The sequence below is a fragment of the Exophiala spinifera genome (genome assembly GCF_000836115.1).
Source record: "Exophiala spinifera strain CBS 89968 unplaced genomic scaffold supercont1.3, whole genome shotgun sequence".
NCBI lineage: Eukaryota > Fungi > Ascomycota > Eurotiomycetes > Chaetothyriales > Herpotrichiellaceae > Exophiala > Exophiala spinifera.
The window spans coordinates 1946607-1973701 of NW_015622515.1; the positions used below are offsets into that span (position 1 = coordinate 1946607).

At 51.9% G+C, this 27095-nt stretch overlaps 10 protein-coding genes across 10 annotated transcripts; 4 read left to right on the forward strand and 6 right to left on the reverse strand.

The window, feature by feature from the left end:
• Positions 1 to 978: 978 nt before the first annotated feature.
• On the forward strand, positions 979 to 2343 carry PV08_04452 (uncharacterized protein; the record flags this gene model as incomplete). The annotated part of the gene is made up of 3 exons (XM_016378800.1): positions 979 to 1321; positions 1419 to 1739; positions 1829 to 2343. The coding sequence occupies 3 exons, from the start codon at positions 979 to 981 to the stop codon at positions 2341 to 2343; spliced, it is 1179 nt and encodes a 392-aa protein (XP_016237477.1).
• Positions 2344 to 4893: 2550 nt separating this feature from the next.
• On the reverse strand, positions 4894 to 7584 carry PV08_04453 (uncharacterized protein; the record flags this gene model as incomplete). The annotated part of the gene is made up of 1 exon (XM_016378801.1): positions 4894 to 7584. The coding sequence occupies one exon, from the start codon at positions 7582 to 7584 to the stop codon at positions 4894 to 4896; it is 2691 nt and encodes an 896-aa protein (XP_016237478.1).
• Positions 7585 to 8220: 636 nt separating this feature from the next.
• Positions 8221 to 9900, reverse strand: PV08_04454 (uncharacterized protein; the record flags this gene model as incomplete). Its single annotated transcript, XM_016378802.1, has 1 exon — positions 8221 to 9900. The coding sequence occupies one exon, from the start codon at positions 9898 to 9900 to the stop codon at positions 8221 to 8223; it is 1680 nt and encodes a 559-aa protein (XP_016237479.1).
• Positions 9901 to 10548: 648 nt separating this feature from the next.
• PV08_04455 (uncharacterized protein) lies at positions 10549 to 10779 on the forward strand (the record flags this gene model as incomplete). The annotated part of the gene is made up of 1 exon (XM_016378803.1): positions 10549 to 10779. One exon carries the CDS (start codon positions 10549 to 10551, stop codon positions 10777 to 10779), a length of 231 nt encoding a protein of 76 aa, XP_016237480.1.
• A 455-nt stretch (positions 10780 to 11234) lies between these two features.
• PV08_04456 (uncharacterized protein) lies at positions 11235 to 13119 on the reverse strand (the record flags this gene model as incomplete). Its single annotated transcript, XM_016378804.1, has 6 exons — positions 11235 to 11643; positions 11696 to 12250; positions 12302 to 12566; positions 12612 to 12758; positions 12817 to 12879; positions 12939 to 13119. 6 exons carry the CDS (start codon positions 13117 to 13119, stop codon positions 11235 to 11237), a joined length of 1620 nt encoding a protein of 539 aa, XP_016237481.1.
• Positions 13120 to 15011: 1892 nt separating this feature from the next.
• On the forward strand, positions 15012 to 15923 carry PV08_04457 (uncharacterized protein; the record flags this gene model as incomplete). The annotated part of the gene is made up of 2 exons (XM_016378805.1): positions 15012 to 15176; positions 15258 to 15923. 2 exons carry the CDS (start codon positions 15012 to 15014, stop codon positions 15921 to 15923), a joined length of 831 nt encoding a protein of 276 aa, XP_016237482.1.
• Positions 15924 to 17070: 1147 nt separating this feature from the next.
• On the reverse strand, positions 17071 to 17915 carry PV08_04458 (uncharacterized protein; the record flags this gene model as incomplete). The annotated part of the gene is made up of 3 exons (XM_016378806.1): positions 17071 to 17241; positions 17392 to 17673; positions 17817 to 17915. 3 exons carry the CDS (start codon positions 17913 to 17915, stop codon positions 17071 to 17073), a joined length of 552 nt encoding a protein of 183 aa, XP_016237483.1.
• An 849-nt stretch (positions 17916 to 18764) lies between these two features.
• On the reverse strand, positions 18765 to 19689 carry PV08_04459 (uncharacterized protein; the record flags this gene model as incomplete). The annotated part of the gene is made up of 2 exons (XM_016378807.1): positions 18765 to 18873; positions 18929 to 19689. 2 exons carry the CDS (start codon positions 19687 to 19689, stop codon positions 18765 to 18767), a joined length of 870 nt encoding a protein of 289 aa, XP_016237484.1.
• Positions 19690 to 21627: 1938 nt separating this feature from the next.
• On the forward strand, positions 21628 to 23498 carry PV08_04460 (uncharacterized protein; the record flags this gene model as incomplete). Its single annotated transcript, XM_016378808.1, has 3 exons — positions 21628 to 21852; positions 21903 to 21960; positions 22012 to 23498. 3 exons carry the CDS (start codon positions 21628 to 21630, stop codon positions 23496 to 23498), a joined length of 1770 nt encoding a protein of 589 aa, XP_016237485.1.
• A 567-nt stretch (positions 23499 to 24065) lies between these two features.
• PV08_04461 (uncharacterized protein) lies at positions 24066 to 26794 on the reverse strand (the record flags this gene model as incomplete). Its single annotated transcript, XM_016378809.1, has 2 exons — positions 24066 to 25171; positions 25252 to 26794. The coding sequence occupies 2 exons, from the start codon at positions 26792 to 26794 to the stop codon at positions 24066 to 24068; spliced, it is 2649 nt and encodes an 882-aa protein (XP_016237486.1).
• Positions 26795 to 27095: the final 301 nt, after the last annotated feature.

Here is a 27095-nt window from a genome sequence, read left to right on the forward strand (position 1 = left end):
AGGCGGCCCACCGAAAAGGGACCTTGCCGTTCTAGGATATTCTTCGCAATCACGTGAACCCAGTAGTTGATATCACGTGGAGAGACAATGAATGGCCAAGGAGTCTCACACCCCCTGAACTCGGTAGGGCACTCCGTATTTTCACCTGGACGACAACAAATAACCGAGAGTGAGCCCGATACTTGGGCCTTCCGAGGTACAAGAGAAACTCAAGGCTGTGAATCGAGAGCGTCAAGTTGTGAGAGTCATCTTCGCAGACTCAGAGCTCACGCTAGTTTACATCGGCGCGCCTCAAGTCACCATACTGGTGCTACGGCGAGATCCTCCAGGCCTGGAAACGAAAATTGGCGCTGGGGAGGTCAAGATTTGCCGCTGAGTCTCTCGCTCCATGCACCACAATTACATCGGACCTTTTGTTTGGCACCACTCCTCTTTTTCAGCGTCTCTTTCCGCGTCCTCAGAGCGATACATCGCCGGTCCGCCGCTAACGAGCACCAGTGATTTGTACTTTAGCTCTAACTTAATGGTCGGTGGAGGAAACGCACCATGGTCGATCAAAAGGTTGCCTCAGCCTCACATCCCTTGTTTACATACCCGGCGGCGCCACCGTTTCCAAGACAACAGGCGAGGCTGGATGACATTTTGCCTGCGATAACTTGATTTCCAGCGCCATTCTGGCCCCTATTTGTACCTGCTCAACGATTATTTGACAACGTACGGGTAGGTCGTCGCTTGCAATGGTTGCATCCTCAAGCATGAATTCATCCTCGGCGCCACATGCCCACCCCTGCGGCCTTTCTTCCAGGGAAACCATGTCTATTAATTCCACGCCCCCATGGAAAGGTGCTTAAGAGGGCGAAAGCGTGGCTCTGAGCCGACCCTTCCTGGTCGTAAATAGCTCACACTCACAGAGATATGATGCTACTGATGAACCAGATCTAGCTGTCGTTTATGCTCGTCTGAAGCAATCCGTTCAGCATGTACTCATTCAATTTGCTCGTAACCACAATACTTGTGGTACTGAGCCTACTACTTACATTCCTGATTGCGTCTGTCGAGACCAGTCCAATCGGCAACAAGGCAGAAACGACATCGTCTCCAAGAACACTGCGTTTGCCCATCCGCCGGCAAGCTTCAAGCCATGGAAAACGCTCAAATGTCTTCTCCGGTACCCTTCAGAACGTAGAATGGTCCTACCTCATCGATGTGCAAGTGGGCACACCACCACAGTCCCTCTCATTGGTTTTCGATACCGGAAGCAGTGACACCTGGGTCTTCTCACCCGAAGCATGCTCGAGCGACGCTCAATGTGCCGGATCATGTAAGTCAATCAATAGGTCTCATCTCCCCCGGTATCTACTCCACCTCTTCTTGACATTCGACCCCCGACGACTGACGATTTTTCATTCCTGCACAAGTCAACTCCAGTGTCTCCTCGACCTTTGATGACACTTCACCGGGCTCCTTCGCCATAAGCTACGGGGACCAATCCCATGTCGAAGGCGACTATTTCATCGACGATCTGCGGGTCAGCAACGCCACGATCTCGGCGTTGACCATGGGTCTCGCAAAGACAGGGCAGTTCCAAGGAGTCGCGACGTCCCACGGTATCATGGGCGCCGGGTACGTGTTGAACGAAGCCGTCACGGGTGCAAACGAGTATCCGAACATCGTGTACGAGTTGGTGTCTCAAAACATCATTGGGAATTATTCGTTCAGCCTCTGGCTCGACGATTTATGTAAGGGGCCCACAACGATAGCACACAGTCCCTGATGGACGTACGTACCTAGAGTTAAAGGAGAGAAGAGGCTGACCGATCTTCCAAAGTTGCATCGACCGGTACGATCCTCTTCGGCGGCTACGATTCTTCCAGGTTCCATGGCTCCCTCACCACGATGCACACCCTCGCCAACGCCAACGGGATGATCAGCACATTCCTCGTATCCATGCTCTCCCTCGGCGCCACGTACAAGAACAGAACGACAACCTTTACCTCGCCGACCTTCAACGGCGCTGCCCTTCTGGACTCGGGCACGGCAACCACCCACGTCCCCAGCGCCGTCTACGCCGGGTTGGCGAACTATTTTGGCGCGGACGCGAATGGAGTCGTCGACTGCAGGCTAGGCCAGACGGAAGGGCACGCTTCTTTCGGGTTCGTGGGTGTCACGATCCGAGTCCCCTTTTCGGAACTGTCTCTCCTCGACAGCACGACGGGGCTGTGCACCTTTGGCTTCTTCGACGGCGGAGAATCGTTGATTCTAGGCGATACGTTCCTGAGGTCAGCGTACGTGTACTACGATCTCGGGAACAACGAGATCGGACTCGCGCAGACTGCGTATTAATACCGAGCGAATCGTCTCTAAGTGGCAAGTTGCTGAGTAGAGTATGTACCTATGTAGTGATGAAATTAAACGACAACGACATTATGAGTGACTGGGTGTCTTGGATATGGAATCTCCCATTTATGACTTTGTGACTCTATGACTCTAGAACGCTCACCTTCCTTTGCACACTGGTACCGTACTCCGTGCTCCCTCCGTATCCCTGCATGAGAAATTCCCCCTGCCACTCCCTTCCCCCCGTCTCTCTCTGTGTGCTCCTGTGTGTTTCTCTATTGCGGCAAGGCAATATATCCCACCCCCTCGACCTCAATTCCAGCACGTCTATCGGGATCGTTGAGCCATCGTGCCTCCTTCTACGAGATTTTGACAGCCGTCAGCAAAGTTCGTGTCCTGATTCTGTAAAACCATTTTCCCTCAAGACTGCCCACAGGATACGACCGTATGAGTAACAGCAATCATTGTCAATCTGACACGTTGGCCCCACCATGAATCGTTGAGCAAAAGGACACCAGAGTCTCCCCCCGCCCTCCACTAACTAATTGACGGTCCACACCGTGCCGTCCCGTGCCGATCCACTTTGCTTAAGTCGAGTGCAAAACGGCCAGTACAACATGCAGGTACCGGTACGACTCCGAGCAAAGGAGACTCTTGCAGGTGGTGTCCTCTTGGTGTCTTGAGATGTACGACGAAGCAGATCTCGTACCCCAAACCAACCCTCCAAATGCAAAACCCCAAACCGCGAAACAGGAAAGCGAAGAGAAATCAATCTATGTACGTACCTTGGTAGGTTTTCTCGGTGCCATGACATAATAATGGTCTTTGTAATGCTGTTTACAAACAAACCACCGACTCCCCCAACAAGGGGGATCCGGTGAAATCACGTCAGTTTGGATTGTTGAATCACATCTCGCACACCACACTTCTTCGTACATTGCAACGCATGGAACCCAAAACATAATCCTGCCCGTAACATGTTACATAAGGAACGTGGGATAGCAGGGAACCATAACAGCGACTGTGTGTGTGAGTGCAATGTACACAGTACACTACTACACAGTTCACCTTCAGGGCGGTATTTGGTGGTTCCAAGACCCATGAATCCTCATAAAAAACGAAGAATGATGAAACAACTGAAAACAGACTCACCGCGAACTTTGTCTTCCTCGGTTCAAAGACGGTATGAAGCCAAAGTTCCAACTTGGCTCGAACCAGGTACCGGCCGCTGAATATGAACTTTTCACCGCTGGCGGGCCATGTGATCCGCTTGACCTCGTCGGGCCATGAAGTCTTCGAGTCCATGGAGAACGACGAGGATGCAACCGAGGTCGAGTAAGAAGAAGACATTGTCTTTTGAGCGATTGTAAACTTGGAACAAGGATACGGGAAGAAGGACGACGGCTGAGGGTTGACTGTTGACGGTGAAAGATTTAATCGGGGTATTTGGGATGAGCGATGATTGAACACTAAACACTAACAAAACAGCCAGGCTGATCGAGCTGTGCCGTCGTCGTCGTCGTGGGAGTTGAGCGGTTGTTTGGTCAAGATACAACAAATAAGAACACTGTCCTTGCAGACCTTAACAAGGGCGAAAAATAGGAAGTAGTGTAGATATAGATGGGATGTGAAAACAAAAGGCACAGGAAAGCAACCGACAGCAACTCTCTCCGAGAGGATACCAGATACCAACACAGAACAGTCGAACTCGATGCCACACCGGTTACCATTGGCGGTGGTGCACAGCTTCGTTGAACCACGCATGGGAGGAGAGAGAGTACAGCCGTGGATTTGGGCCGTTTCAGGGGCGCAAACGAAATCGAAATCCAAAGGTTGGACAAGAGAACGAAGACGGTTTGGCATTGTGCAGTGCGCCACCGGTTCTCATTCTCGCCTCTAGGTGGGCGGAGCTACAGCCGACACATCCAACAAGATAATGGAAGAGGGCTGAGTCCTTACCGAGTGGTGGGCGTCGATACTGGACAAAAAGTGCATTCGTGAAACATAACCTCGGCTCGCTGACCAGAAGACCAAAGGCCAACGAGATGCCCCCCAAAGGTCCGAGTCCGTCTAGACTTGACTCCCGTCAGCCTTTCGCCGTTCAGGGCTCTTTGGGGTGGAAGCTGCAGACGGGGACAATTGGTCATCCCAGCGACTCTCCATCTAAGCGAGATCCAATCACCTGTCCAACGCAATGGAAATGGTAGTCAATAAAGCGTCTGGCCTGTGCTTTATCCTGTAGGCGCCCTTGGGCCGTGAGCCCTGCTGGTCCATCGGCTAGCGAGGCTGACCACAAGGCTCACTCGGGCCCCGAGCTGCCTCCCGCGGAAAGAAGCATTCGTGGCAATCCGCAAAGAATACACCAATCAATACAGTATATCAAACACTCTGCGTGAGGCAGTTCTTGCATTACACTGCTCCCTAACGCCACTCCATATCCGGGGAATCTATAGTTACAATACTCCCATGTCTGTATCCTTTCCTCATGGGGGCCTCATGGGGTTCGCGCCACAAACAACTAGGCCGTGAGAATCAAGACCTGTAATAGTTGTTTGGTTAGAAGCGGGGTGTGTAGGGCACCGGTTCATCTGCGTTGAGCTCTACAGCTCGCTCTGGATCATCGTCAAAGTCCGAAAGTGATATTCTCGGAGTATTGGGAGCCGTCTCATGCTGATCACTGTCTGAAAAGCTAGACGGCTGTGCGAATGTATGGACATCAGTTCGAAGTTGCATTGGTCTTCCCAAGGCATCGGAATCACTGTGATGTCTCGCATGGCCAGCAGCTCTTCTCAATCCGGCATCCGGGTGGATCGAACCCACGGTTGACCGTCTGTGTGTTCGAGGATCCGGTAAAAGTGATTCAGGGTACAGTGCGTGAACACCGCCCTCATCGATGCTGTGAGTTCTGGAGAGGCCACCCATGGCTTCAGTTGGGGTGGGCGGAGCCGCCAGAGCGACCCTGGGCGGCGCGTTGCTCAAATAGAAGTTCTCGTTCTTCAGGTCCTGGTTCAGTTGTAGCAGAATTCCTTTGAACGCGCCCGACAGCTGTGATGCCTCAGGACGTTTGCGAGGCTGGAGATTCAGTAGTCTCCCTGTTTCACGGACCAGGTCTTCGAAAACTCCTCGTCCTTCGCAGTATGTCTTCAACATTCTCAGCTGGTCAACGACCGCGGGTTTCAACTTGATCTTGCTAGACATGTCCTCATACCAGAATGTCGTGTCCTGATCGCCGTTAGGATTGGCCAGTGTTTCGAATCGCCTCTGCTCAAACGTCTTCACGTCGTATCCCTCCTTGCCCACCATCCACGAAAGCAACTCCAGGAGGATACACCCCATCGACCACATGTCGTATGGGCGTGAATTCCTACCGTCGATAAGGACATCGGGAGCTCCATACACAGGATCTCCCGGATGCCGATTTCTAGTGAATTGACTGGGTCGCTCGGAACCAGACAAAATCTGGCCAATCCTCGCCGAGCCAAAATCACTGATGGAAAATAGCAGTTGGCCGGTGTCCTCGTTCATTGTCACCAGGATGTTTCCCGGCTTCAAGTCGTGGTGGAATCCTGCTTGACTGGAGCGGCGGTGGGCTCCACGAGCCGGGAGATCGACCTCTTCCGGTTGGAGGTTCGCAGGACCCAGGTTGTGAATGTGATTCAACCCATCGGCAAGTCCTGCCATCTGGGGGATGATAGAGAGCAAGTTCGCCTTGGTCCATTCGGGTGACGGATTAACCGTCATGTAGGTACGTAGGTTGCAGTCGGCACACCGGAACAACATGTAACAATTTCCTTTCTGTCTCCAAGACGCGATATGAGTGGTGATGTTGGTATGTGGAGCATCCGCTAGCTTTGAGAGTACTTCTGATTCAGCTTTGACACTGGCAGCAACATTCGCACCAACGTCACGGAATCTTTTAAAGGCAAAGTACTCATCTTCTCGATCGGAGAATTCATGATGGTCCCTGTCAATTCGAACCTTGGACACGACTCCGAAGCTGCCCTCGCCCAACTTGCTCTTTGGATCGCGTTGATCGAAAAGGATTGGAACCACCGCGTTATCAGGTAATACTTGGTGGTCAACCAAATGCTTTTCATTTCGAGCGAACGTGTAGGCTGCGAATCCTCCTGAGTGGGTGGCGCAAATTCTGAACTTTGTAGTGTAGGCCTCGTCTGGACAATTGTCAATCGTGAGAGGAAGATCTTTGTCTTGGAGGCCTTTCTTGAGCATGTGGTACAGGCACACAAGTTGCAAATCGGAATAGATGCACCAAGCCAACAGGCATACGGCCCAAGTGTATATGTCTTTAGCTAGGGCATCCAGGTCGACCGGTTTGAATCCGTTGAGGCGTCGGGCTTCAGTATCATTCAGGCTTTTATCGTCCAGAACCAGCTTTTTGATAGTGTCCTCGGTCATGATCTGCCTCAGATCTTTTCGTGGAACATAAAGCTTATCCTCCCAGTTGAGGCGAATTTTACTTTCGAGGGCTCTGCGAATAGTCTCGGCATACAAGGTGCCAGGGACTTGTTCGATGTGCAGACTTGAGTATTCCCACTCAATGTCCACGTGAAAGTTCACTTGGAAGTTTTGGCCACGGAAGGCTTGGACTTTCCGGCCCAAATTCTCCGTCCAGTCTTCCTTCCGCTCCAAGATGCCTCGAGCTGCTACCGTTCGGGGCTCTTCGCGAACGAGCCGAAAACGTCCTACTTTCAAGTAGTAGGTCTCTGCGGTCCGGTTAAACCGTCGGACCAGATGCTGAACAGCTTTGTCGTGTAGCTCATCGAACGCTGCATCTTCTTCAAACTCTACAATCAATTGCTCAATGCGAGCGACTTCGTGCCGCACACCTTCTGCAGACGCTCCTGTGCCTTGGTGATTTGCGACTATTAGAGTGCAGCGGATCTGGCTGGCATTGAGTCGGACGGTTCCATGAGCGGCGATGGCTTGTTCAAGACCAGGCTCGCGGACATATTGCCTACGGCTGACACTGGAGGAGGGCCGGCGCCTTGATTGGATAGATGATGCCCTCGACCGTACGCTCTCGCGAGACACCGACTGTCTTCTTACACGCGTCTGGGTGTTTCCGGGGTCTGGTGTTAGAAACCGCGTGTCATCTGATCGAGACACGACCTGGTAATCTACTCCAGACACGCTGGAAGGAGTATTTGAGGTTTCCCCTTCATGGCTGTGAAGAGTGTTGCTACTTCGGCGGAAGAAACGCCGAAGGCCCCATTGAAGATGCACCATCCTTAGTCTTTTGATTTGGCGAAGATTCTGAGTCTGGTCGGAGAGAGTTACGCCATATCAAGAGCATTCGGGCGTCGTCGAAGAGTAGGCGTTTCGTATGAGCTACCAAAACAGCAATAGGCGCTTTGGTGGGTCACTACATACCCACGCTGATGAGCTTGTAGAGGGAATTCGAGGAGGATCCGGTCATGCTTCTTGATAAATAGTAGATGCCGGGCAAGCAAGTGGCGTCAAACGAGCAAGGCATGCTGACGGTGTTCCCAATTCTCATAGCTGCATCAAGGCGCATTGTGTGGCCGGTGAGGAGTTTACTGGCACAATCGACCATGCGCAGCTAACCGGTAAGGCGTTCGGGCTTGAGGACTTTTTACAATAGTCCCGAGCGCCCCATGTTTACCGCCAGGCGTTGTGTGACTTATCTTCCCCTGGTTGGAGGACACCAGGAGTGGCTGCATTAGCGACCCTGGGGTCACACGGCGGCCGCTTGGCGGGCAGACTCAGAGCCTACAATGTCGAATCCATTGTGTAACCCCGGCAGAGAAGCTGCAAAACGGACTGGAAGGCGACCCTGGGGATTGTGGCTACTGGGCTTACTTTCAAAGATGTGTCCAATCATTGTCTGGCTCGCAAGGAGGCTTAGCAAAGTCCGGAGGATGTCCTTCTCAGCCCATGAGCAAAAATTCCATCCGTAGGCTCCCTCGAGTATGCCTTTTCGATGTGTGCAGTGCCCTCTGTCCTTGCCGTACAATTCTCACTATCCAGTGATGCGTCAGAAACGGCACGGCTGAATAAGTGAATGCCAAACATATACTTCCACCAGACTTGGCTGTGAGCATTGGCTTGTATGCGTGTCCAGACAAGCCATATGTATATGGTGAGAAGGGTCAGTGGAACCGAGGCAGCGAGCAGGATCCACCAGTCCCCAGTCACAGAGATCTTCTCAAGGCCGTCCGCCGAAGTCGTGGAGCTGACAAAGGAAGTTGAAAAGAAGTTCGACACCACGGTAACGGGTAGGTAGATCAGCGTCAATATAGTCAACACTTTGACAGCCGCAGCATCTTGCGTACTCTTCTCAGCCAATCTATGCATCTCCTCGTTCTCTTCACCTGCCTGTAGAGCCAGGTTCTGGAGGGAATACCCACTACTCAGGTCCAAGAAGCTTGAAAGGAGGCTGGTAATACCTCCAAGTTTTGTTCTCAGATGGGTGACTTGAGCAGACAGTAGCGCCAGTGAGCGTTGGTGGTGTGCAAAGCTTCTTCGCACAAGGTCGAGGTAGACTGGATCCAGGTGCGACGTATCTCTGACGAAGAATTCCCAAGAAGAAAACAATGCAGATGAGGTATCTGTCGTGGCTGTAATTGCAAGCAACGCGTTCAGAAGCGCTTCATCTAGCATTAAGAGATCTTGGCGTCTACCGGCCTCATGGAGGTTCACGGGTCCCTTGTCGTTTGGCGATGTCCCCAGAATCTGAGTGTAGTGCGCATCGGTTTCCCCAGATAGGTCGAGCAGGTATTGTCTCCAGCTTGTAATCGCCGAATCCACGAGAAGTTGGTGCACTTCGAAAGGGTCCGGCTTGTGGCGAAAGTTGCCCGCGAGTGCAGCTGCATCCAACCTTTGCTGCATATCTGCAGAAATTGTGACAAACGCCCATGAAGCGCCGCGTTCCTTGCCACCATAGCGGCAGGAGACTGCGCATTGTCGAAGAGACCATGCTTTCGATGGAGAGGACGTGTGATGATGGCGATTGCGCTCAACAAATCGAAGGCCATATGTACATTGGTGACCGCGATCAGGCGGAAAACCTGGGATCGAGAGCGGTGTGAATGCTAGAGGTGGAGGTGATATTTCGACCTCGCGTTCCCGCGCTCCGAAGAACATGATGAAGCTCTTCAAGTGTTGCGGCAATCGAGCTTTGTGCAGGAGTCCACTGAACAGCTCGCTTGTCACCAGCAATGGACCCCACGAGTAGCTTTGTCGGATGAAGAATGCTTGGAACTTTGGGGGTGTCCTAGTGTAGTCCGCGACACGTTCAGGTGAAGACAGCGCAATCAATTGCACTGATGACTTGTCCTTGTCGTCGTTGGAAGGGCCATGCTCTATGTTGCCGGTTGTGCCTATTTGCTCACCATCATTCTTCAATGGCTGATGCTCAACGACTTGAGGCAGGAGGAGATGCGCTGGATACACCTCAACACGCGAGCGTCCGTCGCGCTGATCGAGGAAGAGATCCTCCTCTACCGACTCCCATAATTGATTGTCCGGCTCGTCCAACCTTCGTATGATATCGCCAGGATGTTCTGGATGGCCTCCTACCATGCTAGGAATTCAGTTTCAAAGTTCGCTTCACTGTGAATGTGGAACGTGTCTGTCGGCACAAGACATTACGAAGCAAACAGCGGACGGGCTCTCACTGAGGCCATACGAGGTCTGGTTCTCCCGTCGGGCGCTTCGGATCTGGGATTGTAGCGATGGGGGCAGTGCTGTTATGTTGAGGCTCGCTCCGCCCACATCGACAAGGGTTCATTGCGCACCGGGTGTTCTCCCTGTGCGACCCCACGCCACTTTCACCCGCCTAAATCCTCGCCCTTGGCTCTCAGCCGACCGGTGTGCAGATATGTCGACAACATCCGCTGTCCTGCGCGACACGACCTTGCGCCACGTAGCGATGTGATTCGTGTCGCTTGGGCACAATGATGGAGGCTTGGTTGAAAAGCGCGCGTACCGCAAAAATCTGCCGAGTCACAGACTGTCAGCCTCGTTTGAGGGTTCTTGCTACGGCCAGTCCGCTGGTCACCTCCTTTCTCAGCTCGCCGGAGGTATTCGATCGAGTGTGGCGGTACTCCTTGGATATAATAAGATGGGAAACCCTTCGTCGGTGAGGAGTCTTGTTCCCCATGCCGACAAGCTCATCACCCAAGAGATATCTGACGAGTCGCCACATATCGATTCTTCCGGGCAGGCAAGATGTACTACTCTCCACCTTCGCGGTCGTCGAGCCAGAGCTCACTGGACAGCATCCAAACTGTACCGGTTCAACTCTTAGACGCGCGTTTCGTCGACTCCGACAAGCTTCGCCCTCGGCTCAACAAGATATTTGAGGGTCAGAACTACGGACTCGAACGGTCTCACGGGCAATGGCGCATCCTCGATGCTCCCCCGCTCTCACAGCAAAACAAGTCAAGCTTGCTCCTATGAGCTCGCCTTTGTGTCAGCATAGCAGGAACCCAAAGACATGATAGATTGTTTCTCACTGTCGCGACTTCTGGCTGGGCCTGAAGATTAAGGCAACCGACAAACGAAGACATCGAAAACGATAGTTTACTCATGGAGGATGTTACACCATTACGAGAACGAACACGCACACCTTGGAATCTACACCGTTACGTTTGTTAGTGGCCAAGTTCCAACCATCGTCGAGGTGGTATGCGAGGCACTCTTTCAACTACCTGCTACATGTCACATTATACAGTAATTCACTACGGCCAGAGAATTATCAGTGCGGCTTTAAGGATGTGCGCGCTGGAAAGAGAACGCAAAGAGAAGGGTTTCTGGGAGGATTCTACTTCAGGACCAAGGCAGAAAGTACATTTCAAGGTTTCTGTCAACTGGTTACTGAAAGAGACTAGTATGACGCGAACATTAACTGATGCCTAAACTGATCCCCTTTTCAATTCCACGCTCGCTCGTCGAATCTGTTCCACCTCCGATGTACCTCCAGTCGCTGTAGGGCCCTCGTAGTTTTTGCGAGCTCCAATAAACCACCAGGCCGCCACAAAAATGGTCAAGCCTCCCCAGATGAGGCAAGCATAATTCATGTTCTGCGCGTCGACCGGAAGCGCGAATGGGAACGAGTAGATGACGAACCAAGACATCATGTACCCGCAACCGACGAAGTTCATGGCATAACCGAGCCAGCCCCTGAGCCTGAAAGGACCAAAGATGATATTCTTCCGGCCAGTGAGCAAGTGTGGAAGGATAGCGGCAAGGTAGGATGCCGAACTCATCAGGACGTAGCTACCCACAAACGCGTTGAAGGCGGTGGTGCTTCCAACGTAGATACTGGTCTGGGTCAGCAGAGTCTTGAGTCATGAATAGAAAGGGGAGACCGTACCATCCGAGAATAGTGGCGAAAACACCGCAAACGATGGTCGCGTTGAGAGGCATACCCAGGCGCGGGTTGACTTTGCTGAGAGTATCTGGAAAAGGTGTAGCTCTGTCCCGAGCCAGTGTCCAAAGTGTCCGTCCAGCGGTGATGTAGACGCCCACAACATTGAGGGTGATGCAGAACAACAATAGACACAACAATCCGATGGCGCCAGCAGAGGAGCCTGTGGCTTGCCGATAGATCTCAGCGATGGGGTACGCGGAGTCGAAGAGCGCATCGTAATCGTTGATCGCATAGAGAATGGCAATCAGGTATAGGAAACCCGTCACAAAGCCAATACCCATTTGCCAGGCGATGGCTTGAGGGACTTTCGTCTGTGGATTGGGAATTTCCTCTGCCAAATGGGTTGTGACATCTGGCGTTCCAACGGCAAAGGCACCGTTCAGCATGCCTGCGACAAACGTAAAACCAGCTCCGTATCCAATGTCGGCGTTCCATTCGCTCCAGACAAAGCTTGAGGTGGCATGGGCAGGTCTGCCACCATGTCCGGGCATCGCAGCGCTTGATAGGATGTTAGCGCAGGACACCCAAGCGCAGAACGAGCGTTCTTACCAAACGACGACGGTAATCAAGAAGCCGGCCAAGATGAAGAAGATGCCGACCTGGGTCATGTACGGCATGGCACGGTTGAAACAGCATACCACAAGGCATGCAAGCCATGTGACGATCAAGTATACCACGAAGACGTGCCACTGCTTGGCTGTGAAATCGGCATGAGTGACACCGTACATTTGCACTACGGTGTTGGCAAAAATGAAACTCATGGAAGCGCAACCAAAGATCCACGCCAGCCAGTTCCAGTAGCCACCAAAAAAGCCTGTTGACTGTCAGCAGAGGTCGGTACTTCGGACAAGCTTCTCACCATTCATTCGGCCCCATTTGCGGCCAGCAGTCACTGAAGCCCAATGATAGACTCCGCCGCTGGAAGGTATCGCAGACGCCAATTCAGCAATGCTTGCAGCAACAATCCAGTAAAACACCGACACCGCAATGAACTCGTACAGGACGCCTGCAGTCAGGTCAGAATTTCACATGCTAGAGCCGGAGCGGATGTCAATGCAACGTACCTGGTGGGCCGCCATTGAAGATTGCCACCAAAATGCTTCCGCCCAAGGCTGGCCAAACGTTTCCTAGGATTGTTAGAACATATCCAAGAATGGTTTTTCGATTTTCCAAGTCTTGATCTTACCTGTCACAAGCCCAGCTCCCGCAAGACTCACCAGATTGAACTGACGATCAAGCTCTTGCACGTGTCCTGAAGCATTCACCAGTTCGCCTTTGCTCTGATCAACATCCTGGTCGGCAGACGTGATGGACTGTTTTCCAGAGACCGCACGGGCACCTTCCTCCTTGGCGACAGCGGTGGCCATTCTGGCTGGAGTTATGGGACAGAATGGAAATGGTCAAACGAACGAGGAACACGGGGAGGACAGGGACTTTTAAAAATTTTACCTCATAGATCCAGTGGCAATTGATCAAGCATTTAAGACTTCCTGGGGCGCGGAGTCGGAGATAGATAAATGTCTTGTGTTTTACGCAATTCGATCTTCCTCCTGATGTTCCAGAAGCGAGACGTCGTAACGTCAGGAGACTAGTTCAGTGTGGTGGTGCCAGACGGTCCCTGCATCCCTCTATTCAGCGACATGGGATGCTCCACTCAGAGGATTGAGGGCAGCAGTCAGCGAGACCTCCAACCATATCATAAGAATTGGTCCCATGCGGAGGGATTTCCATTCTCAGGTCGATTATGATCTCTCTGACAAGCTTGCACTCTTCAGGGCGTTAAATCACCTTTTTAGAAGTACATTACAGTCAGAGTTTCTGATAACAGACTGTCGGCTTCGCTATCAGGTATGGTCCAATTTATCGCTCCAGATAGCGATGCGTCTTTTTGTGACCGGTCTCGGAACATCTCGTTCTTCGAATTACGTCGAGTCATGTCGCTTCAGGCCGCTTCAATTATCGAAGACAGGACATAGTCTCCGTCGTCGGTTGCACACGGCATAGGGGAACACGGCAACCCTTCGAATCACCTTAATATTGATCAGCCTGTTACTGTAGCATGACGACTCTCGACCGCAATTACGTGCAGGGTCTCGGTGCACCCTTCTAGGCGAGAGGATTCCGTATTGACAAAATAACGATACTCTTCCCACAGAAAAGGGATGGAAGTTGGCTTCACGTACTTTGCTGCCGTCGCTAGATGTTGTCTGAAGTCACCGCGACCGACCAGCATTCGTTGGATGAACGTCCAAATTCCTCTGTTCCACAACAGATCGCTACTCTATATGTTCTATAGAGCCTATTCTGGCTAGATTTGTATGAGATGCTTTAGGCATAGGGTAGAAGCAGAATGAAGAACTGGATCACACTATATGAGAGATTATTCGCATGCAGGCGACTCGATTGATAGTGCGGAACTCAGTTTGTTCCCACTGGGGCTCGTTACCACAGATACGGGACGCAATCCGGCCATGAGCAACGTCGGGTGTTGGATTCGTCTTTGCGTATGCATGCTGAGGTTGACACGTCTCTTCCTGCCAGCTGCCGATAATCGTCTCCAACACTGCGCGCGCGACTCCTCTCAAGCCATGCGGGGCGGGAGATTTGCGACTATATGAGTGTTTTCGAGGCAAATTATAGCTCGAAATGGCAACACAAAATCTCCAAGGAGAAAAAGCAGCGTGAATAGTTCAAGGGTTAGAATCCGCGCTTCCCATGCGCGGGGTCCGCGTTCGAGGTAGGCTCAAGCTCATTGATCGCATTCGCATGAATTTCATCTAATATGTATGAAGTCGCGGTTCACGCAAGTCGTTTTTTTTCTTTGGGCTAAATTTTTTCTGGTAGCTTTTTTTGTCGCTCTTGGGTTTTGTTGTAGGGAGAACTCGTACATGGATTCATTAGAAGTGACTAGAAATTTGCACCTAGACTTTCGGAAGGGAAGCCACTAAAAGCAACACGTGATGCAAGGAGAACCTCGTTGGCGCTGTTCGCTGGAAGATTCGACCACCTGGAGATGCCGCCTAAAAAATTACCTCAGGTAAAGCCAAGGAGGTACTTAACGGTCTCCCGCATGACGCAGTCTCAGGCACCCACTCACCTCCCTCTATTTATCCCTAACCACCTCTTACCCGCCTCACGTCACCGAACCTCTACCCATCTACCTACACGCCACGCACCCTTCCAACCTCACCGATTGACCGACATTGCATATAATACCTGATCCATCTTGCGCTTCTCTGTTCAGTTGTCCTTCATCGCCATGGCCTCCAAAGCCAAATATCAGCCCGCGCCGCAACGCGACTCGTTGGATGGGTACAACTACCCTCAACCACCCCCAAGCTACGACACCGCAGGCCCCAGCCTCAATCAAGGAGGATACGGCACTCCTCGAGCAGAAGATGACAATGTCCCCGATGACTTCAAGGTAAGTAACTGATGGGATCCGTCAGCGCCTGTCTCTCTATTAGGCTATTCTTTTCCGTACTAACATGTCTGTCTCTCCTAGTTTGGTGGTTCGGTCTACGAAGCCACGCTCGAGATCCGCATGGCCTTTGTTCGCAAAGTCTACACCATCTTGACCATTCAACTTTTCCTGACCGCGGCCCTGTCATGCCTCTCCTTCTACTCGTCCGGCTACCGCAACTGGATTCAGTCCAACTCGTGGATGATGTGGATCTCTCTCTTCGGCGCCATCGGCTTCATGCTCCTGACCTTTTGGAAGCGCAAGAGTTATCCTCAAAACCTGATCTTCCTGACCGGCTTCACCGCCCTGGAGGCGTACAGTATCAGCGTCATAACGTCCTTCTACGAAAGTCGCATCGTCCTCCAAGCGCTCGTCATCACCATGGCCATCTTCGTGGCCCTGACCCTGTTCGCATGCCAGACCAAGTACGACTTCACGAGCTGGATTCCATACCTCTTTGGCGCATTGTGGATCCTCGTAATCTTCGGATTCATGGCGGCCTTCTTCCCCCGAAACTCCACGACCGAGCTCATCTACGGTGGTGTCGCGGCCCTCATCTTTAGCAGCTACATCCTCGTCGACACCCAGTTGGTCATGAGACACTATCATCCCGAAGAGGAGATTGCCGCCAGCATCAGCTTGTATCTGGACATTCTGAACTTGTTCCTCGCCATTCTGCGCATCCTGAACAGCCAGAACAACAACTAGGTCAGCCTTGTGGTGTCAAAGAGCCAAACGAATCGAGATCCCCTCAGTATTGATGTTCAACCTTTGATGGAGTTGCCCGAGAGTGCTGAAGCAAGCATTCTGCCTCATTGAAATGGCCTTGGCTACAATTACTATTACTTTGCAGTATATGTTATAGCGAAACTGACAGAACCGCACGGATTGCAAGGGCGGGCACATTCATTCGCCGCTCGGAACAAGAAGGCAGCCTCTGTGTCTCCTTTACAAAGGGAACCAGGCATACGAGCGCTGTTCTCTACAAGAAGTATCTTCTAAAGAACCACCCGCGGATGAGTTGTGAGTTGAGCAGGTAATTGTTGTAGTATTGCGTACAATGATGAATTACGAGGACGTTCTCACAGTGTGGTACATCTTCTTTTACGATTCTGTTGCTATTTTTCCATACAGAATACTAAAATCTGTCTAGTCCGACTGCGTGATCTTGCGATTTCTCCACTTCGTGTCATATGCTCATTGTCTCGTAGTCGATACTTGCGAAACAGTATCGTCTCTTAAGATCTCGTGCAAGATCACATGGTCAGCCGAAACCCCTGGTCCCTGACTTGGTCAGCAGCACAGGACTTGAGCAGACTGATGCGAAAGTCTGGCAACGCAGGTCGCGCACACATCGTAGATCGGGGGTTGATCCTTGAGGCTTCTCGTGCAACCAGTTCGGAACGCATTGCAAAGCGCGATATCGAAGCGCTTTGCGCCTTGATCCAGCTGACACTCGCCATTATGGCGAGTAGATAGGTCATCCGCTTTTGCGCCAGTCCCATGGAATAGCGTTGGTCAAGGTGAGGGAAAAGCCAACTGCCTGGCAGAGGCACAAACCAGCGTATCCATCACCTTAGTTGAACCCTTCCAGGGATTATTTACACGAAAGGCCCTGCGTTCTTCCCCGAGTCGGGATATCCGACCATCACGGGCTGGGAGGGAAATGAAGCCGGATTCGGTACGCGCATACTGCATTGAAGACGCCTGCTAGAAACCTCGAAGCACGGAGGCGATTGGGCGCGGTGCCGTTGTTTCCAGTCGCGCACTGCGCGTACGCGTCCAAGTTGGTCATTCGAATCGTAAGAGTCAACTGACCAAGTCGGCCGTCGACAAACCGTCGGGTGGTTTGGATTCAGTCCAGCGCGGCAAAGAGGGAAAGGTATATTCCCCAGAACAGACCGACGACACTTGAGACGATGACCCTTCGATGCACGGGGACGTAGATGAAGTTGAACAGGGCGACCAGCGGCCACAGTTTCCAGCTGTTGATCATCAGTGGTACCGTGTCCTGCAATGCAAAACTCTGTGATCAGCATGTCATGTCCAAAGGATGTATGCACGTATGTGTGTGTGTGTGTGTGTGGCTCTCTTAGCGGCCGATATTTGCGCGCCTTGCGCAGGATATGTAGAAGTAGTGTAATAATGTAATTCGGGGGGCGCAAGCCACACCTACCCTTTCAACCCGCTTTTGCACGGCCTTTGCACCCTTCCCTTTCAACGCGGCCATGGCAGCAACAAAGGCTATCGTGTTGACGAACGCGCCCAGGGTCTGATCGAACAGGAGCTTGCGGGCGGTGTTCGACCTATCGAGGATCTGCGTCTCCGAGGCGGCGGCGATCCGATAGCCTGGAAACCGATCCTCGAGGAAATCCTGCCATAGTATGTTCGGCGGGGAGGAGAGGAGGGTGAAGATGGCGAACTGGAGAAGCGGACGGAGAGATATGCTGAATGAAAGCTGTCGCACCTGTCAGAAGAAGAAAAGCAACCCCCCCCAAAAATACAGTGTCTCTCTGGACCTCTTTAGGCGGTTTCGGCTCCATTCATTTCAAAGGGAGAATTCTGTAAAGGAGTCTAGAAACATAAAAACATAGAACGTACCTTTTCTTCCCGATACGCCTTCAGCCATTGCGCCAGTATATTCGATACCGCAGAGAGTGCCGTCGCTAATAGCGTCGTTGAAACCAGGTGTGTCGCCATGGGCGAGATACGACGGTGCGGTCAAGGATGCTCAAAGGACGACGGAGATTCCAGCTACAGACAGACTGACAACTAGTACCTTGGGTAACTAGGACCTGAGCTCGACGACATCTGATAAGGAGGTTTAAGGATATATCCTCTGTCCGTCATTTACATAAAGGTACGAAGGATACCTGACATTTTAACAGTTCGGCGACGGGTTGGGGCCGATATGCCAGGTAGGGAACTAATGGTTGATAAAAAAACACGTCCTTGTGCTACTCGAGTCCCTCCCAACCGCGGAACGAAACGTTGGACATTGTAGACATGAGATTCGATGAGAGGGAGAGATGATCGGTTCCACTTGGGTCACGTTGGGAATGGTTCATGTGGAGTTGAAACACACCGTTTATTGAACTCAGAACTTGTCACTGGCGTTTGCGTCCGCGTGGGCGAAAGCATCATCATCAGTCTCGAGGAGTTGAGTTTTTCAGAGAGCCATTCCTTATCTCGGGAGAGATACATCTACGGAACAGAAGGAAACAGAAGCCGAAAGGACGTGGGCAATGGTCCCTGAGGTGCCTGTCTACTCGTACCGTGCTGAGGTGGGTGCCTATTAATAGGTACTTAAGGCACTTAAAAAGCCTAATACGACGCCTCCACAGGTCACTCTAAGGTTCCTTAACTAACTACATACCTACGGATCCTGTAGGTAAATTCGTGACCAGCCCAGGATCTCCCAGCAAGCTTAGCAGTGACCAGCCTAACAAAACGCTTTCTTCATCTACAGTACCTCCTAAAGTGACACTCTCAGGTCTTGAGAACACTGCTCTCCGCTTGCTCCCTACCTACATCTGTATACCTAGGTATCTATCCTACGCGCAACCTGATCTTGAGCAGGTCCTTCTCAATAATCTCGTCCTTCTTCGCCAACAACTCGTTCACATCCCAATTCACACTGATATATCGATCCGCAAGCCTGTCATTTCGATTCAGCATTAAATCCCACGACGGCCCAGCAGGGGACTTCTTACCATTCTCTTCGCTCTTTCGTCAGCCACACAAACGAGTCTCCAGCAAGTTCAGGCTTGTCGTTCAAGAGCACATGGGTTTCCTTGGGCATGTTTTGCGCCAGTTCAGTCATGACACCGCCTGGGTGAATGCCGTACGCCAGCAGACCCTGGTTTCCGTACTCAGCCATGAGAAAGTCGTTCAGGCGCAACACGGTCGTCTTCGTGCTCTGATAAGCCGACAAACCTGCCCTGGTACCGACCGCCCCGATACTCGACGTCACAATGATGGTCTTGTCCTTGCTCTTCAGAACCAACGGTAAGAATGATCGAGTCATGAGGTAGACCGCTTTGACATTGATTTCGTAAACGTACCACCATTCGTCGGGGTCGCTGTCGCCGATGAGCCGAGACTTCTCCAGGTAACCAGCATTGTTAATCAAGATGTCGATGCTGCCGAATTGGGACTCGACTTCCCGTGCGGCCTTCTCGACCTGTGCTCGGTCCGTGGCGTCGACGGCCAGGCAAAGAACCTTGGGTGGTGCACGTCCTGCCGCCTTCGCCTTCTCGAACAATTCACTTTGGAGAGAGGACAGATCGGAACGCGCGAGAAGGACGATCCCAGATGCCCCTGCTTTGGCGAATGATAACGCCGTCGCCCTACCGATGCCTTTGCTGGCGCCCGAGATCAGGACATTCTTGCCGCTCAAGTCTGCATGGGAAGGGTCGATTTCTGGGTATGTATCATGGTGGGAGGTAGCCACAAAATTGATTCCTGCTTGCATGAGCCATCGGCTTCGTGAGGCGGGATTGGGCCGTACCCATGTAAGGATCCATTGTCTTTGGTTCGATACGTTCTTCTGGAGTTCCTAACCACTTCTCGGGCTCAACGAGGTCTACCTACTAATTTTATGAACTATCCGAAACGGTGCCGTACCCAGACGGCTAGTGTAAGCAAGCGAAAACAAGGGGCAGGATTGAATTTTTTTCCAGTTCTCAGAGACGAGCTGGGATGGAGTCTTTATTATTGAAAGATTAGGTGTAGAATATGTAGTGGATGTACGTTTACTCGGCAATTGTGTACGGTGTCCTCCATAACTACGTCAGGATTAAACAACGGATTTTACACATCTCCGTGTCTGCCACTGGTAGATCGAGACTTTGCTCCGAGTTCCATGTCTGCTGCAGCACCGGGCTTCGTCCTGTGTGGATTCCAATCCTCGTACGTGACCGTGGCAGATTCGTTATCTCCTGCCCGAAATGTATTAGTGGAACGGCCGACGAGATCTCAAAGTCTCAGGTGAGCTTAAAGCAACTGCATTATTAGCTCGTAATTGTCCCGGCCTGCCAAACTTCTCTCGTATCTCATCTCATATCTCAGCCCTCCAACAAAACATCCCACATTCACATTGTTACCCTTGAATGTTCGGTTGGTCTCGTGGATTGCACTTTCAGATTCTGGATGGAAGAATAACTTTTGGCTCTCCGGAGTGAGCCTGTACGCTGCCAAGGTGACTTTCAGAGCCTCGTTCCGGCTGCCCAGTGTTTCCGCCTCAGCCTTGTCAGTTGACCGCAAGGCAAAACAAGATTTGGCTCGGGGGTCCTCACGCTTGCAGAATCAGGGAGCCATGTTCGAGTCGCGCTTTGATCGCCTTGCGGATTAAAAAATTGCCACAGCCCAAGAAATGTCTCTCATTGCTACAATCAGCCAACACTTTGACCGGGAGTTTGACTACACTCGTCTTCACATTCCCAAAGGTCAGCATTGTGCTGATTGTAGTTTGAATGACTGAAACAAGAATGCATCAAACATGTCGAGCTGAGCTATCTCATAACACTCAGCCCGAGGTGCCTCCCTGCCTCGTGAGTGGCAATCTAATGTGACAGTGGGCGACGGAAGTCCTATCCGAGGTATGCATTGCTTCACAACATTAGATTCAGATCTGAACGACTGGAGTAATCTGGCATGTCCATCGGAGCCCCCCGTTTGTGTTGTTGTCTTCTGCTGAGTGTGTGTTCTCTGAGCCGATATAGGCAAATGCATCGCAGCTTCAGCCACACAAACGACCTCTACTGATGCACAGTCTCTCGCATCCCTCGTCATCAGGATCCATCAGCCCTCACTGACAGCAGCGAAGTTCGAGTTTCATCTATCGCAAAAAAAAGATGATTTGTTTCAAGCAGCAAAACTCTAACCTCAAGGTCAATCACACGCTGGGTGATTGACGTTGAGGTCGAGGGAAACCCCCGAAGGGATTTTTCTCGGGAAGCCGTCAGGTTACTCCCCAGCTAGGTGATTCACGCGTAGAAGCCATGTTCGCTGGGGAAGCACCTCGCCCTATGCAGGGGTCCTCAGTGTCTGAGCGTCGCCTCTAGGATTCAACGGCTAAGCTCAAGTAAACTGCCTCATGTCTGGTGAAATCCCCTTACGCCATCTGCCCGCGGTGGGCTGGTGACACGGGTAGCCACAAGGAATTGTTGGAGGATATTCAGCTTTCGAAAGCTATAACCTTTGATTATTCAAACTTTGGAGCCTGGGACCCCCCATTGGCCGCCGAGTGTTGCAGACTCCTCAGTAAGTGAAGCAAAATGGTTCTTTGCGCCCAGTCAGGACGCTTGTATCGGTGCTCACACGCGTCTCTGATCTATTCCTCGCATATGCAGCAGTATCGACTAGTGTTTGTCACAGCATCTGCAAATCACTCAGGTTTTGAGCCGTCAAGATGTTCCTTTCCCTGACGAAGAGGCTGTACAGATTGCCATCGTCTCCCTTTTCAACCATTATCACTTTCGTGTTGCTCTTGTGCATCTACGTTTTTGTGTCTACGACCAGGTCCTTGTTGACTTCCAATGGCTATCTCAGTTCGCTAAGATGCTGCAGTGAATTCACGACTCGGTCTACGGTCTTGCATTCGACGCTCATTGATGCCGGCCATCCTCATATGCAGGTATGGTATTCTACCTCTTCATCGAAGTCTCAGTATTGACACGTACATAGTTTGTTGGTCGATGGACCTCAAGTGCAGACGGACGCAGACGAGATGCCGCTTTTCCAGGTCAGTAGGACAGGCTGATCGTGAGTGGACAACATGCTGATCCAGGTCAAGGTTCATCCGTCGAGATCATCCTCACCAATACCAGGTCAATCTCCTTGTCTCTCAACAATGCAGTCTCCTCTTCGCAGCCACCCGTAGGAGACGGAGTACACGAGAATCTTGACCACTCCAACCTGAGGCCGATCACATCTGACCACAAAGCTTCTGAGCCAGTCAACTTGGTTGTCCAGCTCAATAATACCTACACCACGTTCACGAATGCGAGGGCGATCGTTCCTGTTGCGAGCGATCTTGATCCTAGAACGAGGTACTCACTGAAAGTGAGACACATGGGAGGGCCCAATGCAACAGAAGGCGTTCTCGAGTTTCATGGAATCTGGGTGGAAAATGTGACTCACGATACCAAAATACAGTCACACAGGACCAAAGACGTCTCATCCAGACAGAGGACAGGGGCAGCTCAGACCGTGCAGCCTGCGAAGAAGAAGCCGGCCATCGAGATTCTCACATCAGAGACGGAGGGTTTCTCCATCTCAAAGGAAGAGAGCCTAGAGGACACTATCCTCACCAGAATCAGCACCTGGTATGAGCAGCTAGGGTCCGCGCACGGCATAGACACCATAACCATGTCAACCAAAGCTCTGGGTCTATTACCATCCTCTCATACACGTACCACCACCATATCACACCTCTTCTTCCGCTCTGGTCCTGCGGGAACCCACCTCTTCGGCCGTCCGTGGACCTTTGCAACCTACAGGCCATCCATCCTGATCCTGCAACTGGGCCTGACCGACTTTACGACATTCTTCTCTGACCCTACGAACCGCGACCGCCACGCACGAGATCAGTTCGTCAACGACTTTGTCAACGCATACGTTAAATTTCTCAAGACAATTCGACGGACAGCATACCCCTTCGATCCGGCATCGCTCCCTGCCGATCGGAGAAACCGGATTGTCGACCCAACTTACCTCTCAAACTCGGCGCCGTCGACGTTACCGATATTTCTTGTCGCCCCGTTCTCCGCTTCGACGCACTTCGTCACCAAGGACACCCGTCTCGAGAGGATCATCAACGACGCCCTGTCCCGAGTGGCCCAAGCCGTACGTGCGGACGGCGACATATCGACCTTCTGGATAGACACTACAGGCTGGCTAGACCCCAAGCGAGATTTCGACACGCACGGTATCAAGAACCAATTGAACCAATTGAACCAGAACGACGCACACGACGTCGACGGCGAGAGTCAAATGGACCACCAAAACGAGACACATCTCCCAACGCTGAGCCACGCGGCACATCTCAAGGTATCTACGCTCTTATGGGACCATGTCTGTCCTTACATTATATCCGACAATGATGCCACGACGACGACGGCAAACGGGAAGACCGAGTGTCCATTCGATCGCCGCTCCACGTACATGGGCAACGTATACCTTCCACAGGACGTCGAGGTGGAGCGGACCGTGCTGGAGCGGAAGATTAACCGTATCAAACAACAGTTCAAAATTACAGGGCCCAAAATGCTCCTTCGTTGAGAGATAATCGTCAACTTTTATCCTCCCCGCTGGATGGCCAGCTATGAAAGGGGAAGTGGACGTGGCTACAACAAACCGAATGTAGGCCGCTGTCTTCTTCTTCTTCTTCTTCTTCTTCTTCTTGTCACGCTGAGTAGGGAACGGACGTGGAACCCAACACTCACTACCTAAAATACGTGGCCTCCAAGCTCATGCTGCTGCATTCTATCTCGCGAACCGTGCTGCACATGAAGCGAAAAAGAGAGGAGAGGGAGATTCACCTTGTCACTTGACTCGACAGAAAGAAGAAAGGTCACCCAACATAACTCTCAGCGTACAGAACCCAACAAGAACGTTAGATGCAAGAAATACATAGTTATGCATAAGATACCCAAGGTTTGAAACGAAGAGGACTTTTCGCTTGCACACTACTTCAAGTAACCCAGGAATGCTTGAAATACGCCCAACCCCCCTAGCCATACATATACCTATACCAGCCAGCTTGCCCTTGAATCCTTCATCCCATGTATACTCATCGCGCATCACCCCAGACATAACAAAATCGTCAGTGGAAGAAGTGCCCCCAACTTAGTCCTTCAACCCGCTCGCTCTGGTTCTTGAACCATCGGCCTCGCTACCATCCTCTCCTTCGAGGGTGATGATCCTTTTGCTCAGCAGCAATCTCAACTCTGGAGTAATTACCTTCTCCTTCTCCTTCTCCGGGGGTTTGCCGCTCTTTGATGTCGGTCTGCCTTGGGACACGGGCCTCGAACCCTGACGTCCAGGGCTTCTTGAAGACCCTGCAGTCGAAGTGGCCCTGGTGCCAGTCTCCGATGCTTCCTGCGTGCTTTTACCATCACCACCCTGCTTTCTAGACTCGGATTGCCCCGGAGTCTGTCCGGGCGCCGGAAAAGTATTGCGCCGATCCACTGCCTCCACCGTCCTTTCGAACCGTTTGAACAAGGCCTCGGCCCTGACTAACGTCTCTTGCAGCTCGATCTGTCCGCTCAAGTCATTGATGTACTTCAGCACCTCGTCAAAATGCTGAAGATGGTCCATTATGAAGTCGCGATGCTTCTCGAGGATGGCCACGGCGACGAAGAGGTGAAATTGTGAGCTGTAAAAGTCCGTCCATAGACTCTCCCATAACCGCAGCACATCTGACCACTCAAACTCCCTCTTATACCAAACAAGTAGCATACGGAAGAAGAAGAAAAAGTTCGTGCTGTCTGCTGATTGAAGATGGAGATACAATTTTGGGTCAAGGATCTGGACCAGCTGGTCCAGAGTGGCCAATTGCGCCCGCATGCCAGACTGGCTGCGAACGAAATTTCGGTTCATGCGGCGCATGAAGCAGACGAAGGCCCAAAAAGCGAGGGCATCATCTTGGAAGACGGCGTAGAGCGGAGACAGAAGGTCAGACATGCCTTGAACGTAGCCCAGGTTCTGTGGATGTGGGTTTTGAGTTTTGTATACACGGTGGGAAGATGAGGATGAAGGTTGATTTGAAGTAGCGACCGATGAAGGAGGTGTGTCGTACTCCAGGTATGTGAGGAGCATATCTTTGAGCTGTTCCATGTGCACATTTGTGCCTGGACCGTCGGCATTGTGAAATGGCGAAGTTGGATCTGGATGAGGGATGTCCTCACCCGCAAAAAGTGGAATATGTCTATCGGTACGGTGGACATCTTTCTCTACATGGCGGATTGCAAGGTCAGTTACAAATATGTCAGAAGCTGGTTTCACAGCCGCGAGAGCCCGGACTCATGCTTACCGATACGATTCTTCTGCTCCTTCCACCATTCTTCCTGCTCGGGCGTGGCTTCGTTATCGGCCATGCGTTCCCACCATGCTCCTTTAAGTTGGATGTATTCATCGCGTTTGCTGTTCATGAAGACGTGTCGTTCCTGTTCGGTGCTGTTCCATTCATAAACACCGAGGAGAAAGGGCCATGCCTCCTTGCGCACGCCATCCTCAGCATTCAAACCGCCATGGAAAATACGTTCCTTGACCTCGTCGACGGTGACGTGAAGCTTGCCTTTGGCGTCGAAAAAGGATCTCCATTCCTCTAGATCAACAGGTCGGCGCTTGCTGCCTGTCAGATCCATCCGACCGGCCTCCAATTCGAGGATTTCGAAATCGCCGACACTGGTTTCTTCAGAGTCTAGGACATCTCTGGCGGTCCAAATGCGCTGTCTCTTCTCCCGGTCACTTTGCTCGGCAATACTCGCTGCCCATTTAGCGAGGTACAGCTTCGCACTATCATATTCGTCCTGCCAGGTTTGGATCTCTGGGTTTTGCAGAATTCGACGGAGTTGGGGTGGCAGGTTCTTATTGTTGGCAAGATCCTCCGCAGCTCGGCGGGTGAAAGTGGTGACTTTGGATAATTGCTCGAGGATCTTCCACCTCGTCTCCTTCAACGCTTTGGTCAAGGGATCCATCCCTGGCCCGGCAGGTGGTTTCTGCTGTTGTGAAGGCTGTTTCTGTTCTGAAGTGCTCTTTCCCCGCTTTCTTTGATTCTCCATTGACTTTCGACCTTGACCGAATCCGAGAAGGTCCTCTTCTGACGGGTCTATTAGGTAGATGGACGGCTCAGCAGTGCTCCGTTCGACCGTCACGTATCTCTTCAGCCAGCGCAAGACTTCATCGCCTCCCCAGTACAAATCGCCGCTTTCTCCAAATGGATCGAAAGACTCTCGTGCTCTCTTTCTCTTCTGAAGAATTGTACTTTCGCATTCTGAGTCGTGGAAGAAGAGAGCCGGGAGACTTGACCCAGCGCGAGTGTTGACAACCACACTACCGTACCACCAACCCAGACTCGGCGGCCGAACGTGGATCGAGTAAATGCTTGAGAGAGGCAGTGAGAATGCGTATGGGCCGACGGGCGACTCGTCAAACGTTGTTGCAAGAGGAAGTGGAGGTACCAGATACGATTGCCTGGGCGGGGATTCGCCGTCTTTCATGTCAACTTTAACATATGTACTGAGATCATCCTGAGACAGAGCAGACTCCGGCACCCAGGCCAGCAGATAGGACGAAGAATTGTTCTGTTTTCTGGACGAGTGTGCTGAAGTCGGTCGTTCATTTGTGAGATCTTGAGGCAACTTTTGCTGAACAAGTGCAATGAAGCCGGGGATGTTGTCCTTGGCCGATTTGGTGGGATGTACATAGACTTTGCTTTTTGAGTATAGTAGCTTGACGCCTCTTGAAACGGAAGTGTGTGCTATTGTGTTGTAACCGCCTTCTTCGTCGTCCGAGACATCGTAGAAGGAAGCAGAGGGAGAGGGAGGGTCCGGCTTCGAGGAGGATTCGGGCATGGCTGCTGGTGCGGACTGTGACGGAGCTACCTAATCATACTGTGCTAAGGCGTGAATGTGTACTTTGGGTGATCTTGAAGAAAGGATGTTCACTGAGGGTATAGACAAGACGATGGCGGCAGCGGTGGTGGTGAGAGCAGAATTCCTGATGCCTGCGGCGGCGGGCGAGGGGGGGTGACGTCGTCGTTGTTTGCCAGGCGCAGGTGACGACGATGGCTGGTGAGGCTGATTTGGAGGGGCAAAAATCCGCCGAGACTCACTAAAAGTTCAGGTAAGTTCAGGTAGGCCTAACTTAGGTAGG